Source organism: Emys orbicularis, chromosome 2 (genome assembly GCF_028017835.1).
Source record: "Emys orbicularis isolate rEmyOrb1 chromosome 2, rEmyOrb1.hap1, whole genome shotgun sequence".
In the NCBI taxonomy this organism is placed as follows: Eukaryota; Metazoa; Chordata; order Testudines; family Emydidae; genus Emys; species Emys orbicularis.
This window is the reverse complement of record NC_088684.1, coordinates 184,050,884-184,069,218: the sequence shown is the minus strand read 5'-3', so window position 1 is coordinate 184,069,218 and position 18,335 is coordinate 184,050,884. Positions and strand designations below refer to the sequence as shown.

Below are 18,335 nucleotides of genomic sequence, written 5' to 3'. Positions count from 1 at the left end.
GAAGACCAAAATTCCTTACTAGCTCAGTGCAGTGTATGGGTATATTGCAGACATGTAACATCATTCCCAAACAAAAATTCTTCTTCAAGACAACTTATGGTTGCACATACATATTTATAATTTAAAAACACTTGCACATTGTAGTACAGACACAATCCTTTCAACATCAGGAAATGGAGGATGAAGTTAAAACACAGTCTAAATGTCAGAAGGTCAGAAGATGGTCAAACTATCCTTTTACTCTAACTGCTCTCCCCCATCCATCTTTCAATAACAAGCCACACAAAGCTTCCTTGCCCCCACCCCCCTCCAGCTCACCCCACACACACTCCAGGAAACCATTGCATAGGGAAGTCATTCACTAATTGGGTGCTGGAGATGAAACTCTACAGTCCTCATGTTTCAGGCTAAAAATGACCACAACATCTCATGCATTATTCTCCACATATTTTCCATAGAAGACCCCAACTATAATCTCAATTTTACTGTTTGTTACCCAAATTGTTCAAAAAATACCTTTATATCTCCTCCTCCATCCACAGCTCCACTTTGGACTGGATATACAACTCTATCCCTTTCACCCCCCCCATCATGGGCCAGAGCCATCATATTCCAGGTACCTACTACAGTCTACAAGGGCAGCTGTAGGTTATGTGACTGATCAAAGAGACTATACTACTATACTTTGTACAGGCAACAGTAAACAGAGTTTCTGTGCAGTGACAGCTAGTTGGACTCTCACCAGTACTGAGATAAATGAGGATAGAGGTTCGTGCTAGAAGTTTAGCTGATTTCCAGTTATTATGGTTTTATTTGTTTTTTTTAAAGGTACAACCTTTTAACTTACTGCCCTTCATACACTGTGTTTGAACATTTAATCATTTAAATCAACATGTATCTACAACCATTAGTCTATCTTAATGCTTTTCTGTTGGGGAATTTTATGTTTGAGATTTGTATTTTAAAACTTTTGATGCAAGATCTCCCACCTTGATTTTCATACAAGTTCCACTGGCAGCCCTCTCCAGCTCTCTTACTGCTCCTGTGGAGTTGGTATGCTCTACCAGAGTCTAAGGCTTTGTCTAAAATGGGGATTCGCCCAGATTCCAGCCACTGTGGATGCACTAATGTAAATTCCTAGTATAGACAATGAACATTGCAATTTGTAGGAGTGTAGTAGCTTAATCCTGTTTAGAACTGAACTAAATGAGTTGAAGTACCTCAGCAACACAGGGTGAGTTAAGGATGAAATTGTGTGTCATATGCATTACATGACTATTTTTTTTTTTCTATGAACTTCATAGAGGGGAAATTATTTTCTTTTAAAACTACAGTAGCAGTTTTGGACATTCCACTTGTTGCTGCTTTGGGTGCTCCTCATCTCCTTTAGTAATGATTCAATATGGAGTAATTTGGTGTTTTATATTTCCCTTAAGAAAAAGAAAGTGTGGATTAAGTTGGTGCTTTTGAAGGCAAAAGCCTAATAGCACTGACTAGAGCCACTCATAATGCAAGAGCTATGGAAGTTTCCACTCACATCTTTGTAAACTTACCCTAGTCCTGACCTTCAACACCCTTAAATTCCTCTGAACAGAAAATTCCTACCAAGTCAAATTATGTATTGGCTTTGTTAGTCAGAGATCAAATTTTTCTTAAATCTTAAAATTATTTGAACCGAAGTCCACAAAGGAGAAAGGCTAATGCACTATCCTGCTGTACAAGACATTTAACTAAATGCATTCATTTTATTTAAAAAATATATAGATCAGATGGTGTTATATGACCTCCAGTAGCTTAGACGGGGGGGGGGGGGGGGGGGAAGAGACGACAATTGGGAGAGAGAACTAAAGAGCAAGACATATTAAAAGCGTTCATGCTGCAAAAAGGAAACAATCCTTTAGTTGGAATCACAATCTATTTACCTTCTTATTAAGCCAGTGCCACAGCTTGTGGGGGAGGAGAGGGAAGGGAGACAGAGGAGAGGGGAAAAAAAAGACAAGACGACAGTGGAAAATTATTGAAGAATGCAGTAATAGTGTGAATAGAAATGAAGGCAGACAGTCATCCACAGAATGAAAATTAAATAATTCCAGACCCAAAGGTAAACTACAGTAGGAAATAAATAGTGAAATCTGTAATACAATAATCTAGGATTTACCAGGAAAATGCATAGGCATGGCAAAAATTCAATTTTTTTTATATATAAATTTCAACAGATATCAATATTTTAAAGCTTTTTTCCTATTTTTACAATTTCATAGTTGTGGGAAACTATGGGGAGGTAAAACAGTAAATATTTAATGACAGCAGACATTGAGATTCAAAAAGCTAAAGCTTTATAACCATTAAAACGCAAACTGTCAACATTACATGTCACAATATACAAAGTAAATATCCTTAAATCAATAACTAGTAAGTTCAAGCAACATTTTTCTTACCCTGCCTAACAGGAAATTTTGACTATTATCTATGGAAATATTTTTCTGTTGGCTTATGTATGGTGAAATCAATATTTACTGACATTTTCCGATAATCTAATCCTTTCAAGCCTAAATATGCGTAATATTTTACAGTGAATGAATATAAGCTTCACCATCATTTTTCTAGCATAACTTAACAGCAATAAGCCAGCTATAAATGAATAGTTACAGATTAACAGTAGCAAGCCAAAATTTTACAAATCAGTGCAACACTTGTGAAAGTTCTTTTCTAAAAAGCGTGATATTATTGTGATATCCAGAATCAGCATCTCATCCACTAGTTTATTGCAATGAGGTTCCAACTTTGACCAAAGATATAGTTTCAAATATATGCAAAGTGTATTTTATGTTACCTATTGTGATACACATGAATTTTATTATCCTATTAGTATTACTGCATTCACACCCAATGAGAATCAGTATGAAAAGGAATATAAAATACATGCATATATTTATATGCATGATGTACAGACCAAGAGGTCATGGAACCAACACTTATTTACACATGCTTGTCTGCAGTCAGATCATATAAGAAGTTCAGGTGCTAAGCCCTTCTCTGACAAGCAACCATCTACTTTCGTACTGAGAGAAATATTACTCGCTCTCTAATTCTCACCCAAACTACTCAGAGAGACTCATTCTAAGGCCTACTCTTCAATGAGATTTTACTTCAATTCCAGCTATTGGTGACAAGTCGCAAATACATCAATGCAAACCCCAAGTGTGGACAATGAAAGCGGCAGCTTGCACCAGTGAAGCCTGAAACCAGGATAAGCCCCATGTAGGATAAGTATAAAATAAAAGAATTAAAATTACCTTAAATTTGGTTAAGAAAATATATACATGTTGTAAAGAAAGGCCCTGATTCTTAAGAAGGAAGACCTTGAAAATAATAAGCAATACGGCCAGAAGGAATAAAGTAGGGAGGATGTCGGTCTTAAAATGAGCCAACACAGCCCTTCCCCAACCCACACACCAGTGTTAAAGCCCACGTGAACCCAGGTGCAATGGGAAAACTGTTGGACAGCAAGAAGGAGGGGAGGAAATGCCTTTGGAAGAAAGGTGGTTGTAACTCTTATCTGGATTAAGACTGGAAATAAGAGTGAATTGTCTCAACTTGGTTTTTAACTGAAGCTAGTAATTGGCAATGACATCACTTGTTTACTTTTACAAGCTCTTAAAGGGTCCATTGCTAATACATGCCTGACCAAGCTGGAGCCTACCAATAGGAGTCTAAGCAACACTGGGTTTAATCCATTTATAAATATCCTGATCAAATGCTTATTAATGTTTTGTTACTGTTTGGATGTAGTATATTGCTTATTGGTTAGGCTTTTGAGGCATGTTTAGAGCAACTGTGTAAGTACCATTTGGCCTTTGGATTTAATAAAAGAATAGTGATTCCCATATTAATAATTCCAACACCCCATCAGAACAAATTGTGGTTTTTCCTGGTCTACAGCTGGGGTTTGCACCAGTGGCTGTCCACCCATAGATGGAACTGGGACACATTCCTAATGTAAACAAGACCTAAGAGAAAATGTTTCAAATAAAACCAAAATTTCAGAACGTAAATTAAAACATGATTAAGCAAGCAACAGGCTTACAATTAAACATAGGCATTCAAAGATTTCAAACAAACAATACACAACAGAAGGTATGCAGTTATCCCATATACTTGTGTGGCTTAGGTACACCTGTTCCTATGGAAACAAGGCATGGAAATGGGAACGTGCAAAAGAGCTTCAAAAGTCTCAGCCTCCAGCTTCTGATTTGTTTCCACTCTTTCTTCCCAGGAAATGGGATATTGTATAAGTGAAAAATAAGGTAAGGGGTTTTATAGATTTAACAAAAAAATCTTGCCTTATCTTACTTTCATGGAAACTAGGTAGAAAATTCCCATACGAGTATAAGAACCCCTTCATCATTAAGTACCAAGCAGTGTAAATAGGATAGTTTGATCAGCTACTTTCCCCCCTTAATGGTTATAATAATATGACAGAAAGAAAATTATTGTCCTAGTTCTAGTCTGGGAAATTAACATGATACTAGCATAACCTCCCTCATTCAGATTCTCTCTTTTATATCTTCTCCATTCTAAAAGTAATACAACAAATGATAGAATAGCCTGGAAACGGGACTTCCAATCTGTTTTCAGCACTGATAGGCAGGAAAATGTCAATAGCGTTAAGTATATATTCTACACTAAAACTCAGAGTAGGAGACATTATATACCACATGCCTTATTTCCCACTGTAATACTGACAAATGTACCCAAAAATGTTGTTGCTTCTACCCAAGCAGTCAAGTTAGTTTAAAAAAAAAAAAAAAATGGCCCTTTTTGGTTTAACCCAAATATTTGAGGAAGTAAAATTTAATAAAACTGCATTCACTTTCTCAGTACTTTTTTAGGAAGCTCTTTTTATTCATGCTGACATCTCTCTGAAGAAGCTTTATCATGGCTATACGTATTTCCATAATCTGGTAAATATTTCTGCTAAGATGTGTTTGAACTTTAAGACTAGTATGTTGCCTGATGTACACTAACACTTGACTCTGTATGGTAAAAGGGCTGCCCAACCAGTTTGTATCATTCACATCAAGTTCTCCTATACTCTATCAAGAATAGTTAAATGACTATATGTATTTGAATACACTAAAAACAATCTTGGCTGCAGTTAATAAAAATACTCACTAGGAAAGGGAAACATCAGTACAATCCTGATTTATAGATGTCTGGAATGATGTGTGGAATCATTCAGTGGACAGGAAACACCATCTGGAGCCATTAAAGAGCTATCCTTATTAACCCCAACAGAAATAAAACAAAACTATACAAATCACCATTTTAAACATTAACTGAAACCAATGAATTTTTTTTAAAGTGTGTGTTAGGGTGAAGCAAACCACTGATTTTGGACTAATTACAAATGTGAGAGTAAAATGTACACATTTGTATAAGTATTGTAGGGGCAGAGAGAGGAGAACACCTGGGATCTTTTTTTCCCCTGGAAGCTCCCAACTTCTTGAGATGCTAGCAGCAGCAGGGACAGTGCCAGAAGGAGTAGCACTACGGGACAGTAAAACCAACTTTGCTAAAAACATCTCATTTTCCTAATCAAATTAGGACCTATATGAAATGCACAAGTAGGTTTCATTGCTGCCTCCGGAGCCTCCCAGTTGTCCCTGGTTTATTATTTGTATTATCATAGTGCCTAGGAGCCCAAGTAATGGATCAAGACCTCTTGTGTTACGCACCGTATAGAACAACAGAATCTCTGCCCCAGAGTGTCCCTTTGATCTGTTAAGAGAGAGAATAAGCAGCAATGCTTGTGTTCCCTTTCCTCATACAGGACTTCTCTTAGGGTGGGGTATGCCCCCTCTTCCCTGTAGGAGAAAAGAGGACTTGTAGTAGGGGGAAAGCTGAACAGACTATTTTCTCTTAGCTCCCCCTTGGTAGATCAAAGGAATGCTTCAAAAGGGAGCTCAGTGCTGAAGACATGCTGAGCTCACTAGCAGCTCTCTCCTGCACCCTCTCTCAGTTGTTTATTAGTTTAACTTAAGAAGGGGAATAAAACTTTCCAAGGCCCCTGCCTAGGCTTACAGATTCTCTTGGGTGGAATGGGACACCTTTCTGCTCTATGCATCTCTTGCTCTTGGTATTGGGACTTCTTCTTGGCCCCACCATGAGCCAGACTGTCAGAAGCAAGCATCACCACTATACATTTTAGACAGCTGTTTAATGAAGAAAGCAGGGGGCTGCTGCTGTTTTTTTTTAAACATAGAGTCTCTGCTGCTTCCTGGTGCTGAAGCTCAGCCCCCTCCTCTTGCTAACAGAAAGTAGTGAGTATGGCTTCCAGGGAAAGCAGGCCCATATGACCTCCAAACTCTAAAGATTAAAATTAAACATACTGCTAAAACACAGAGTTAAAAAATGGTTAATCAATTTGCTTTTACTTTTAAATAAAATGAGGATTTGCTACTCTTTTGTTCTTATTACAGTACCACACTATCAAAAGTGTTAGAAATAGACTTAACACCTTTAACTTACATCACATGCTTTCATTTTTTGCAACATTTATTCCTATCTACCACCATAGAATCAACTGTTTCAATAGAATCATAAGACTGCATGCAGATGTCAAGAGGTCATCTAGTCCAGTCCCCTGCATTCATAGCAGGCGTAAATATTATCACCTGACAGGTGTTTGTCTAACCTGCTCTTAAGGAAAAAAAAAAAAAAAAAAAAAAAAAAAAAAAAACACACCTCAAATGACAGATTCCACAACCTCTCTAAACAATTTCAGTGCTTAACCACCCTGACAGTTAGGAAGCTTTTCCTAATGTCCAACCTAAACCGCCAATTTAAGCCTATTGCTTTTTGTCCTATCCTCAGAGCTTAAGGACAAACATTTCTCTCCCTCCTCCTTGCAACAACCTTTTATGTACTTGAAAACTGTTATGTCTCCCCCCCCAGTCTTCTCTTCTCAAGACTAAACAAACCAATTTTTTCAATCTTTCCTTGACCTTTAATCATTTTTCTTGCTCACCTCTGGACTTTCTCCAATTTGTGCACATCTTTCCTGAAATGTGGCACCCACTGATTTAGAAAACCAAAAGAAAATAGGCAATGCCGTATTCAGTAGCTTCCCAAAAGAACCCATCCTCACCCTAGTTTTTTTCCCAGTAAATACATTGGTCTGTTCTACACTATCAAACAGTTGTGTTTAGACTCTGCAAAAGCGTGATGGTTAAAGACAAATGTAGCTGAAGTAGCTTAGGTCCTATCTACACAATGAAAAAAGTTGCTTTTTAAAAAACGGTTAGCTTAACATGATCAGGATTCCCCTCCCCAGACACCTAAGTTTATCATCTTCACCATCAGTTAAAAGAATTGTAAAATAGGAAATCCCCATTAACATCCAAGTAGACAATCATGTTAAGCTAACAACTTTAAAGAGCTACTTTTTTTTTTTTTTTTTAGTATGTAGACATCTTAGTGTCAAGGAAGCTAAACCTTGTTATAACACGGTTTTAAAACGTGCTATAGCCTTTAAGAGAGTGACCATAGTCAAGGTCTAAGGTATACTTTTACATAAAGAACAATGTGCTTATGAGTGGCAGACACTTATTTTAGAATTATGGCTTCCTAGAGCACAGTTTACAAAGAATAAAGAAAATTTTATTCAGAATTATGGCTTAAGAAAATAAATTGAAATACCTTACTGTCAAGTTTTAGCATGACCCTTCCAAGCCCTCTGATTGGCCGTGGAGCGAGAGCCTCCTGCCGCTCCTTCACAAAGTTTTCCAGAACATGCCACCAACTACTACAACGTTTCGCCATGAAGTTTACAACTCCAAAGTGGACCACAAATTTTTTAACAACCCAAACTGTAATAAATAAAAAAAAAAAAAAAGAGGGAGAACGGATTAGGGATTTAAGAAGTGCACCACGTCAGGGTTTTTCACTCCATTGTGAGAGATTGTTAGAAAACTCAAATTGTTTTAATGAAAACTCCTCACCACAAACAGTACTAAAACTAAACATCAACTTTTTAAAAACAGGTGGCCATTTACTTGCAGAAAAACATGTTCAGCCATCTGAAATTTTAATTCCAGATGGACAGCACCTCCATATAGCACCATTATTATGGAGGTTACAGTTCATATCAAGGCCTGATGGAAATAGGTGCAATTCCACAGATTGTATGCATGGCACTAAATTGTGTAGCTACACATAACATTGACAAATATAACAAAATCTTAGACAAGAGGCAAACTTTTCTCCCTTAGAATTCCTAAAACTTTAGGCCTTCTATTATGTTAAATCTCTCTTTCCTCTTAGGCAAAATAACAGTGTACATCTATTTATACATATAATGTTCACAATAGGAATTGCTATATGTAAGCTTGCAACCAAACTCATTAGAACGATCCTGATTTCATTTGCTCTTAAGTCACTAAAAAGAAGTTCTCCTTTGGAACTGACACTGCATCTCCACTCAAAGATGATTATAGGAACTTTCAGTAAAATCCATACACAGCTTGAATTAGGCAAATACAAGGAATACTTTTCCTTTATGGAAAAAAACTAAATCAGTAAGACCATATTGTGCACACAGCTGATTTGTAACATCAAATAGGTCTCAAGACTGCTAGGTAAATTAAAATGTAAAGTTACAGTTCAGCGAAAAAGTGATCACTTCAGTTCAGGTGCAATAAAAAAAATTTTGGTTAGGATTTTAATTAATTATGACTTGTACTACAGGAGTTCTGTAACTCCATATTGCTAGTGCCATGTTTTTCTTTTACAAAATACATTTTAAAAAAAGAGTGGTGAGGAAAAACCAGACATACAATTCGACAACTCCAAAAAGAGTTTATAACTCTTCAATATTCCTTTTACTCAATTACATCGTGTATCAGCTGCAACACCCTGTGTTTCTCTTCTAAAATAAAAGGAAGATTAAAAAAAAAAAAAAAAAGAAAAGAAAGTTACTCACCTTGAGCAGTAACTGAAGTTTTTCAAGATGTGTTCCCCTATGGGTGCTCCACTGTAAGTGCAGCAACATCCCCTGCACCTCAGATCAGAGATCTTCACCAGCAGTGCCTGTCGGACCGCACATGCATACCTCCTGCATATGCATATGCATATAAATAAATAAATAAATAAAAAAAACTGTGTCCGGCCACCCGCCTAATTCCTTCTCTGCTGCAGAGCTTATGTTTCAGCTCCAAAGCAGAGGGGAGGAGGACAGGTAGTGGAGCACACATACCTTAAAGAACTTCAGTTACTGCACAGGGTGGGTAACCTTCCTCTTCTTCAAGTGATGTCCCGAAGGGGGCTCCATTGTAGATGATTAGATAGCAGGGCCCCTAACTGGAACGCTGGAGCTTCAGAGTGGCATTTACTGCAGATGATAGGACAGTGTGTCCTAGTAGAGTATCTGCTGTGATGTCCTGAGTAATGGCATGGTGATAGCTAAAAGCATCCACTGATGCCCATGTGGCCACTTTGCAATATGCTCTAGTTCCAGGAGGACGTTGTCAATTGTGTAGTTGGTAGGACAGATGTATATACTGCGAGATCAACTTGGAAAGGGGTTGCTTAGAGATGGCCACACCTTTATCTTTCGGCTGTTGAGAAGAATAAGCATGGCGATTTATGGAAAGATTTTGTTCTGTCTACGTAGAAAGCTAATGCTCATCTGACATTCAGGGTGTGCAATGTTGCCTGTTCAGGGACCGCCACCTTGTTGTGGTGAAGGGGCTTGAGTGTTCCAATAATCCTCAGAGCTATATTGGTCGGGGGCTTCATGTTCCTGGTAGGGTCTCCGAAGGGGAGCAGGTCTGAAGTGAGGTCCCAGACAAAGCACTCTCTAATCCACCAAGTCCTCAACAGTTGATCAGGTGGAAGAGGGTCTTCGGATCTCAATGGTTGTGAAAGCAGATGAAGACTGAAGTTGGAGATCTCTAATCAACTCGGACTTTCCCTGCCACTATGCCCCAGACCTCCAGCTTGTCATGATTGTGTGGTCGCTATAGGTGTGCCAGCTTCCCCACATTAAAAGTAGTCACATGCAAGCTTCTAACACAGGAAAAACATCTTTCCAACCTTCCAAGCCCTGCGGCGACAGAGTAGCGGTGGCGGGGACAGCATTAGTGAATTGGGCAGTCCCTCACCATTAATCTATATGTAGGTGGTGGTAGCTGGATGGTCGTCTGGCACTTGGACTGAGACGTGTGTAATTTGGCAGTGGCTATTGCTACCGAGCAGTCCTCTTTAGGATCCCCTCTGCTAAACCCACATGGGGAGAGAACTACAAAGGGTGCCCTAAACCTAGGCTGTCTGACCCACTCCTGGCTGGATTACCACATCCAATGGGATCACTCTGCCTGCCGTCGGAACTATAAAAGACAGTGACTTTCACTACATGTAATGTTCGCACCCTGATAGATAACAAAGATAATGTATGACCAGAAAGAAGAAGAACTGCCATTGTCGCCAGGGAACTTGTGAGATATAACACTGACGTCACTACCCTGAGTAAGACAAGGTGCACGGATGAAGGTCAACTGAGAGAAGGAGGTGAAGGCTACACCTTTTTCAGGAAAGAGAAATCTGCAGAGGACAGGGGCACTCATGGTGTCAATTCTGCAATTAAGAATAAGTTTGTCAGTCAGCTTACAGAACTTCCTGTAGGACTCAATGAACCTCTTATGACTCTTCATCTTAAGCTCAGCAACAACCAGTCTGCTGCTGTCATCAGCGCGTAAGCTCCAACACTCAATGCTGACAAGTATATCAAGGAACAATTCTATACAGATCTTGACCAACATTCCCAAGGAGAACAAGATCATTCTCCTCGAAGATTTTAAATGCTAGAGTCGGGTATGAGTCAGATCTCTGGAATGGCACTATCAGAAAAGGAAGCGTAGGAAAGGCCAATCCAACAGCATCCTCCTCCTGAGCAAATGCATAGAACATCGCCTGGTCATCACAAACACCACCTTTAGACAAAAAGTGAGAAGTATAAGACCACCTGGACACACTCTCGGTCCAGGCATTGGCACCTTCTTGACTAGGTTATTGTCAGAGCTCGAGATCGGAAGGGTGTCCGCATCACGAGGGAGATGCATGGAACCAATGACTGTTGGACAGACCATGGCCTTGTTAGATCTATCATGAACTTCCAGATCGCTTCAAGGTATCGTAAGCAGGCAAAATCAGTATGAAAGAAATTCAATGTCAAATCCCTTCACGACAGAGTGAGTCAGGACAAACTTCAGCAGTGTCTCCAAAGAGAGGTTTGCCACTATTTCTACAGCTGATGACTATAATGAAAATTTCTGGAAGGGATTAAAGGCTGCCATTCTCTCAGCATGTGCTGAGACCATCAGCTATGTCACCTGCGATCACCATTGATGAGAATGATGCTGAGATTCAGGGCTTGCTCGACGGGAAAAGAAAAACTCATCTCTTATGGCAAAAAGACATATTACACAGGCAGACGAAAGAGTCATACAAGCAACGAAGGCTAAAGCCGAATGGAAAAGCTGCAGCATCAAAAACAAGTGGTGGTAAGAAAAGACCAAGGAGCTTGAGCTGATAAAAACATGACAGGAGGATCTTTTTTCAGGCAATAAAGGCCATTTACAGTCCCGGCTCCCATGGTCCCACACCACTCTGAGTCAAAGATGGGTTGATGTATTTTAAGGACAGCGAAGCCATCAAAGCCAGGTGGAAGGAGCATTTTGAGTCATTCCTGAGCCGTGAGTCAACTGTCTGACGCCACTATTGAATCTATACCTCAACAACATGAAAGAATCTCTTGTTGACCCCGCTGCCCTCGAAAAAGTAACACAAGCTATTATACAAACCAAGAAAAACAAGGCAGCAGCACCAAATGGCATAACACCTGAAGTCTACAAGTTTGGAGGTGAAGAACTGGTGAGGAAGCTCCAGAAACTTTTTCTTCATATCTGGTAGAATGAGAAAATTCCAGAAGACTTGAGAAATGCCAACACTCACTATCTTTCTTAAAGATAGTGAGTGTTGGCATTTCTAATGAGTCAATTTCCACATTCTGACTTGCCTTGCTATCTGCAGCAGGGAAAATTCTCACCTGTATCCTCTTAAACCAATGACTGCTTTGCTGAGGAAATACTGCCAGAATCTCTGCAGTTTTATACCATCCCACGGGACAACTGAAAGGATCTTAGTTTCCCACCAAATCCAGGAAAAAGTCTCGGGAGTAAAATCAGGACCTATACATGGCCTTCATCGATTTGACAAAGGCCTTTGACTCAGTCAATTTCGAAGCCTTGTGGAAGGTGCTGGCCAGACTTGGCTGACCTCCAAAATTTATTAAGGTCCTAAGGCTTCTTCATGATCAGATGACTGCCACCGTTCTCTGTAATGGCCTGGAGACAGACCCTTTCATCATCAAAGCTGAGATTAAGCAAGGATGCGTTATTGCCCCAACCCTGTTCTCCATCGATTTAGCAGTCATTTTGGTCCTCGTTAAAGACCTCCTCCCCAATGGAGTTGACATTCAATACAAAATGGATTGGCGGGTTTTTAAATCTTCGACGTCTCTGCTTTAAGTCTAAAGCCCTCAGGGCGTCCATTACTGACCTTCAGTATGCTGATGACTGTGCCACCCTCGCATACACTGAGAATGACCTTCAGTCCAAACTGGATATTTTTGCACAAGCTTACTGAAGCCTAGGACTCACTCAATATTGAGAGGACTGATGTTTTCCATCAGCCTGCTTCAGGCCATGCACATGACCCACCACAAATCACTATTGAGGGACAGACTTTGGAAACAAGAGTCTTCTTCTACCTCGGTAGCCAACTTCCTCAAAATGTAAAAAAACAGTGAGCTCCAGCACAGGATCCAGTGTGCAAGTGCTTCCTTTGAGTAATTGCTCCGACGTGTTTTCACGAACCGTGACCTACAGCAGGACACCAAGATCCAGGTCTATAAGACAACTGTTATTCCTACACTCCTTTATGGATGCTAAACCTGGTTGACTTAACAGAACCTCAAGAGTCTGGAAAGGTACCACCATTGATGCCTCCAGAAGATCCTTTGCATCAAGTAGTAAGATCACTGCACTAACACCAGCATCCTCACTGAAACCAATGTCACCAACATTGAAGCAATGATCCTCATACATCAACTCTGCTGGGCTGGACATTGGGTGGGGATGCTAGACTCTCACCTTCAAAACAAGTGCTCTACTCTCAGCTCACCCATGGTCAGAGATCCTGTGATGGTCAGAGGAAACACTACAGAGACACAAAGTGTATCTCAAGAAAACTGATGTGGACATCACAAGCTGGGACGAGCAAACCACCAACCGACCTCAATGGCGCCACATCCTCCATCAGGCAATGGTCCACTTCAGGGAGAAGCGCCTTGCCCTCAAAGCTGGACAGAGAGAGAGAGAGAGAGAGAGAGAGAAGGGGAAAAAAGAACTCTCTCCCAGCAGGCAGCTGACTCACTAGGAAATGTCTGTACGTACTGCAGGCAGACCTGTGGTTCCAGGATCGGACTCTTGAGTCATCTCAGGACCCATATGTAAATTTGTGGCAGAGATCATCCTTGAATCGAGAGATCACCGATGATGATGAAGCAGCAATGTTGCCTCCGCTTGGTTGCTGTGCAGCTTTGAAAAGAAATTTAGATGGAAAGAGGATGGTACCTTGAGTAAAAATTTGGGATGTATCGTAATCATGTCTTTATTAAAAACTGAACACTGGGTATGCCATAAGAGCTCCAATTTCTCCAACCCGTTGAGTAAAGGTGCTAGCAACAAGAAATGCTGTTTACATAGATAAACGAATATAGGAGCATGTTGCCATTGGTTCAAAATGGAGGTCTAGTAGAGTATAGGACAAGGCCGGGGTCCCAAGCCTGGATTAGATCCTATACGTGAGGGTAAAGCTTTTGCAAGTCCTTTAGGAAATGTTTCATGAGCAGGTGGGTGAAGACTGAGTGTCTGTCTATCTGGTAGTGAAAGGACGTGATGGCTGACAAATAGACACGAATGGAGCTCGTGAATAACCCCAATCGTTTTAAGAATGGGTTCATGAGAAGGGTCACTGAAGAGGGACGGAATATCCTTCCTTGATCTCTAGAATCTACTTGTCTGAGGTAATTAGCCCCCATGATGGAAAGAAAGGGGCTAAGTGGCCACCAAACTGGTGGGATGTTGGAGATGGTTGATGTCACCGGAACAGGGGAGGCTTCTCAGGGCCTCGAGCTCACCTTCAAAATTGTTGTTTGGTTGAAGGTGTGTGAGAGGTAGTCCTTTGAGGAGTCTTATGTCTGTGCTTGGTAGGGGACTTCTGCTGACAGCACCAAGTATCGTAGTGCCAATCGGGAGTGTATTGTGAGCAACCCATCACTCTCTCGGCATTTACACTCTAGTGCCGAAGAGACACCCAAGGAAATATCAACTTCCCCTGCAATCCTACCCACCACGAGTCCTTAAGGGAGTGTAGGGATTCATCTGTATGCTCCACAAATAATTTGGGGCCCTCAAAGCCTAGGTCTTCAACAGAGGTTTGTACATCCTTAGGAAGGCCAGAGAGGTGCAGCCATGATGCCAACCTCATGACTACGGCAGTTACAATGGAACAGGCAGCAGTATCTGCAGAATACAAAGAGGCTTGTACAGCTGTATGGGCCAAGAGGTGTCCTTCGGATACAAGCGCATGGAGTTCTTTTTTTTTTTTGTTATCAGGAAGGTCTTGGCAGAGTTCCTGTAATTTAGATTAGTTGAGGTAATTGTACTTAGCCATGAGAGCCTCGGAATTGGATATTCAGAATTGAAGGCCACATAGATCCAATCACTTCCAGTCTCTGCCATGACAGGTGAGTCGAGGTTATTGGCGTCCTTTTTCTTGTATGGCATTGACAACTAAGGAATTTGGGGTGAGTCGAGAAAAAATTCCAAGGCTTTTGTGGGAACATAATATTTTTGTCCACCCACTTGCAGGTTGGTGGGATGGACGCTGGGGTCTGCCAGAGCACTTTGGCAGGATCGAGAAGGGCCTCAGTGACAGGGAGGGCTATTTTGAAGGAGGAAGATGTGTGCAGGATGCCAAGCAGCTTATGTTTTGATCTTTCACTTCCTCCAAAGGAATCTGGAGGGATTCTGCAATCCTACAAAACTCCTGGAAATGTTTGAAGTCAGCAGCAGTAGGAGATGGAGGCATGATAGCCTCATCAGGGGAAAGAAGAAGTGGAATGGCGGTGGAATTTCCTCCTCCTGTACTTTCTCCTTAGCTGCTACAGAGAGGGTCAACCTCTGGTGGTCCAGAGACCGACAGAGAAGGCAAAAATGTAGCTTTGCTCCACGGGAGGTTTCCCAAACTATGCTCTGTACATGGCCCAAGGATCCCAGTATGGCCAATATTGAGGGAGCGGCACATGGGGTTGCATCCATGACGGACAATACCAGGGCCCTGGTCTGCTTGTGGATTGTGAGGATGTGTAGAGGAAGTCTTTTGTGCCTATCTCAAGTATGAGGGTGGGATGGAGTACTCCTCATCCTCCTCTGCGTTGCTCAGAAAGGGGGGTGCCGTCCTCGGAGGAGAAAGGGAAGAATGGTGAGAGTCCAGAGAGAGGGACTGAAGTGGAGGAAGGTCGTGCCTGAGCAGTGGTGACTCAGGCACATCAGAGATAGGTAGGTCCTTGGCATATCTGAGCTCTTAGGGAGGAGGGAGGAGCACCGTGAGGGAGAGGTGCATTCTCCTGAGCAGCCAGTAGATGGTGTGGAAGGCTTGCTTGGTGAATAGGACTTGCCCGGTGCTGAAATGGACATCACAGCAGCAGGGCTGTCGACGCCGCAATACCCACAGTTGGTTTGGTCAGGACAGTTGGCACTGTTCTTGAAGGTCTTGTGTCACTTTCCCCAGCACCGAGAGATGGTGCCGAGGGCTGCAGGTCTGCCCAGTTAGGGTCTTTGCTTAGCTCTGGTACCTGAGGTACTCGGATGGGCCCTGGAGCTATGTCCCCTCTCCAACGATGTCAAGGCAACCAACCCTGCAGGAAATGGTGTTCTGGCAGGCAGTGTCTCAGAGGGTGATGAGGGAGCTCATTTATTTCTCTTCAGAGCGGAAAAGAGAAGATTTTCTTTTAGAAGGGCGTGGCAAATGAGGATCGGTGGACAATCTAGTGGAGTGTGTGAGCCATGCAGGGAAAGCGTCCAGGTCAGCGTCATATGCAGGACGCAGAGATTTCTCCATGAGAAGTCGCAACTGAATGTCCCCGTCTTTTCTGACCCTGGCAGTGAGGTTGTGGCAGTGAGCACGCTTTTGCAGGACATGTCCATCTCTCAGGCAGCAAATGCCCTGTGGATGACGGTCCATTACCAGGAAGGCAAAGCAGGAGGAAAGGCACCTCTTAAACCTGGGAGATACATGCGTAAGGGTGAGGGAAAAAAACTTCCTGGTCGGGAAGCGGGAAACAAAAAGCTAAGCTACAAACTAACAGGGAGGGTAGGAAGCATAAAAGCGATTAAAAAAAAAAAGAGGATGAAAAGGGAGGAAATAACTACTAAACTAAACTAAACATCTAACTGGACAAAAGGAGAAGCGAGCTCTGCTGTGGATTCCGTCCCAGACCAAGGGACGTAGAGAAGGAACTGGGGACAACAGTGTTATATTTTTTTATACTTTATATATCTATCTACACACACAGAGCTCATGGCACAAGATGAGGGAGGTGCACATGTGCGCTCCGAGAGGCACTGATGATGATCTCCAATCCGAGGCCGCACCTACAGTGGAGCACATATAGGGACATGACTCAAAGAAGAATCAAAAATTCATGCAAAAGTACAATTTTAATTTGGCAATTAAAATAATGCAAATCAAATAGTGCAAAAATTCATGTTCCCACAGAATGTTAATTCACATTGTAGATAAAGTGATTTGTACTTCATCTCTGCTTATATTAAATACTTTTAAAAATTATACCATGTGAGTTAACATTGATATGTGAATCTTAAAACTTTTACATTTCCTGATTAATTTACTTTGCAGCCTCAACACTGCATTAAACAGTTTTTTGCATTTAACACACCCTATTTAAAAACCCAACTCATTGCTGTGACGGATATTCAGAAACCATTAATTTAAAAAACATTGAAGTAAATTTTTTTTTTAAATCAAGTCATGAACAGAACCATCACCTGTGGACTATTTCTTATTGTAGATTAGTTTTGCCACAAGGCAGCAATGCTGAATGTCATAAAATGGATCAATTAAAGTGAATGCAAAGATTTATTTAAATTTGTTCACTTAATGCACCAAACCAAAAATCCTTTGAGGTAAATGGTTGTGTTGAAATCAGTATCCTAAAGCAACACAGGCCCCTATGCAACAACATTAAAAACTTATTCACTGCAACAGTATAGAAATTTTAATAGTCTAACAAATCATGTTAATATTTAATAAAACTCTTATAATGTTCATTCAAAAACTCCTCCAAATTAGATGCAGTATCTATTGACGAACACTACAAAAAAATAAACCCTCAACATGCCTTCTTTTGGAAATATCTAGATACACAAAATGTCATCGCCCTAAAGGTCAAATTTTAATGTCTACAGGGAGTTTATCAAAGTTCAACAAAAGACTTACCTGTAAACCTTTTCTGTAAGTATGCTCTTGCTCACAAATAGAGTAATTTATTTTACAATTTTTCCAAGCTTTGCTTTTACTTACTATTGGCTCCACCATGTGGCAAACTTGTGTACTGCATTAACAATTAAGTATCTTGCTAGACTTAAGTACCAATAAATGTCCAAAAATAAAGAATATATTGCACACATTCCAAAATGCTAAATTTTACCCAAAACTCCCAAGCATTAGTTCCTAAAACAATTGACAAAAGCATATCAGAAGGCTCCATGCATATTTGTGGTATAGTAGTCATATCTTGTTAATACAGAAAAGAGAAGTAAATCCAGTGAAAGCAGAAGAATCCTAATTAGGAAAAGAGGAAAAATAGCTACCCACAAGGTATAGCAAGAAAGTTAAAGTAGTATAAAGGAAGTGAACATGAGCTGCAAAAGGGGTAGAATAAAAAGGGAAAAAAACAGAACAAGGGAACAAATTAATAGAGGAGTCAGCCTATTTTCACATGCATGCTGCACTTAATAAAAGTTTCAGATGTTTCACGACTGGTCTTCTGTTTAAAATTTTAAACTAAAATTCTTCTTGCCCCTCTATGTTTTACGAAAAAAATTCCCACCACCCTGAACAAAGTAAATCTAAGAGAACATCACTCTTCTGAAGTGTAAGTGAACTGAATGGGAAGTGTTTACAGTATC

The 18,335-nt window shown here is 40.8% G+C and overlaps 1 protein-coding gene across 1 annotated transcript in view; it reads right to left on the bottom strand.

Annotated features, from left to right (window-relative positions):
• TMEM245 (transmembrane protein 245) overlaps positions 1–18,335 on the bottom strand; it is a 127,290-nt gene that overhangs the window by 82,336 nt on the left and 26,619 nt on the right. The window contains exons 6-7 of the mRNA XM_065399749.1: positions 7,702–7,871; positions 1,923–1,946 (exon numbers count right to left, since the gene is read on the bottom strand). Coding sequence (XP_065255821.1) covers positions 1,923–1,946; positions 7,702–7,871 — 194 coding nt within the window. The remainder of the gene's footprint in view (positions 1–1,922; positions 1,947–7,701; positions 7,872–18,335) is intronic.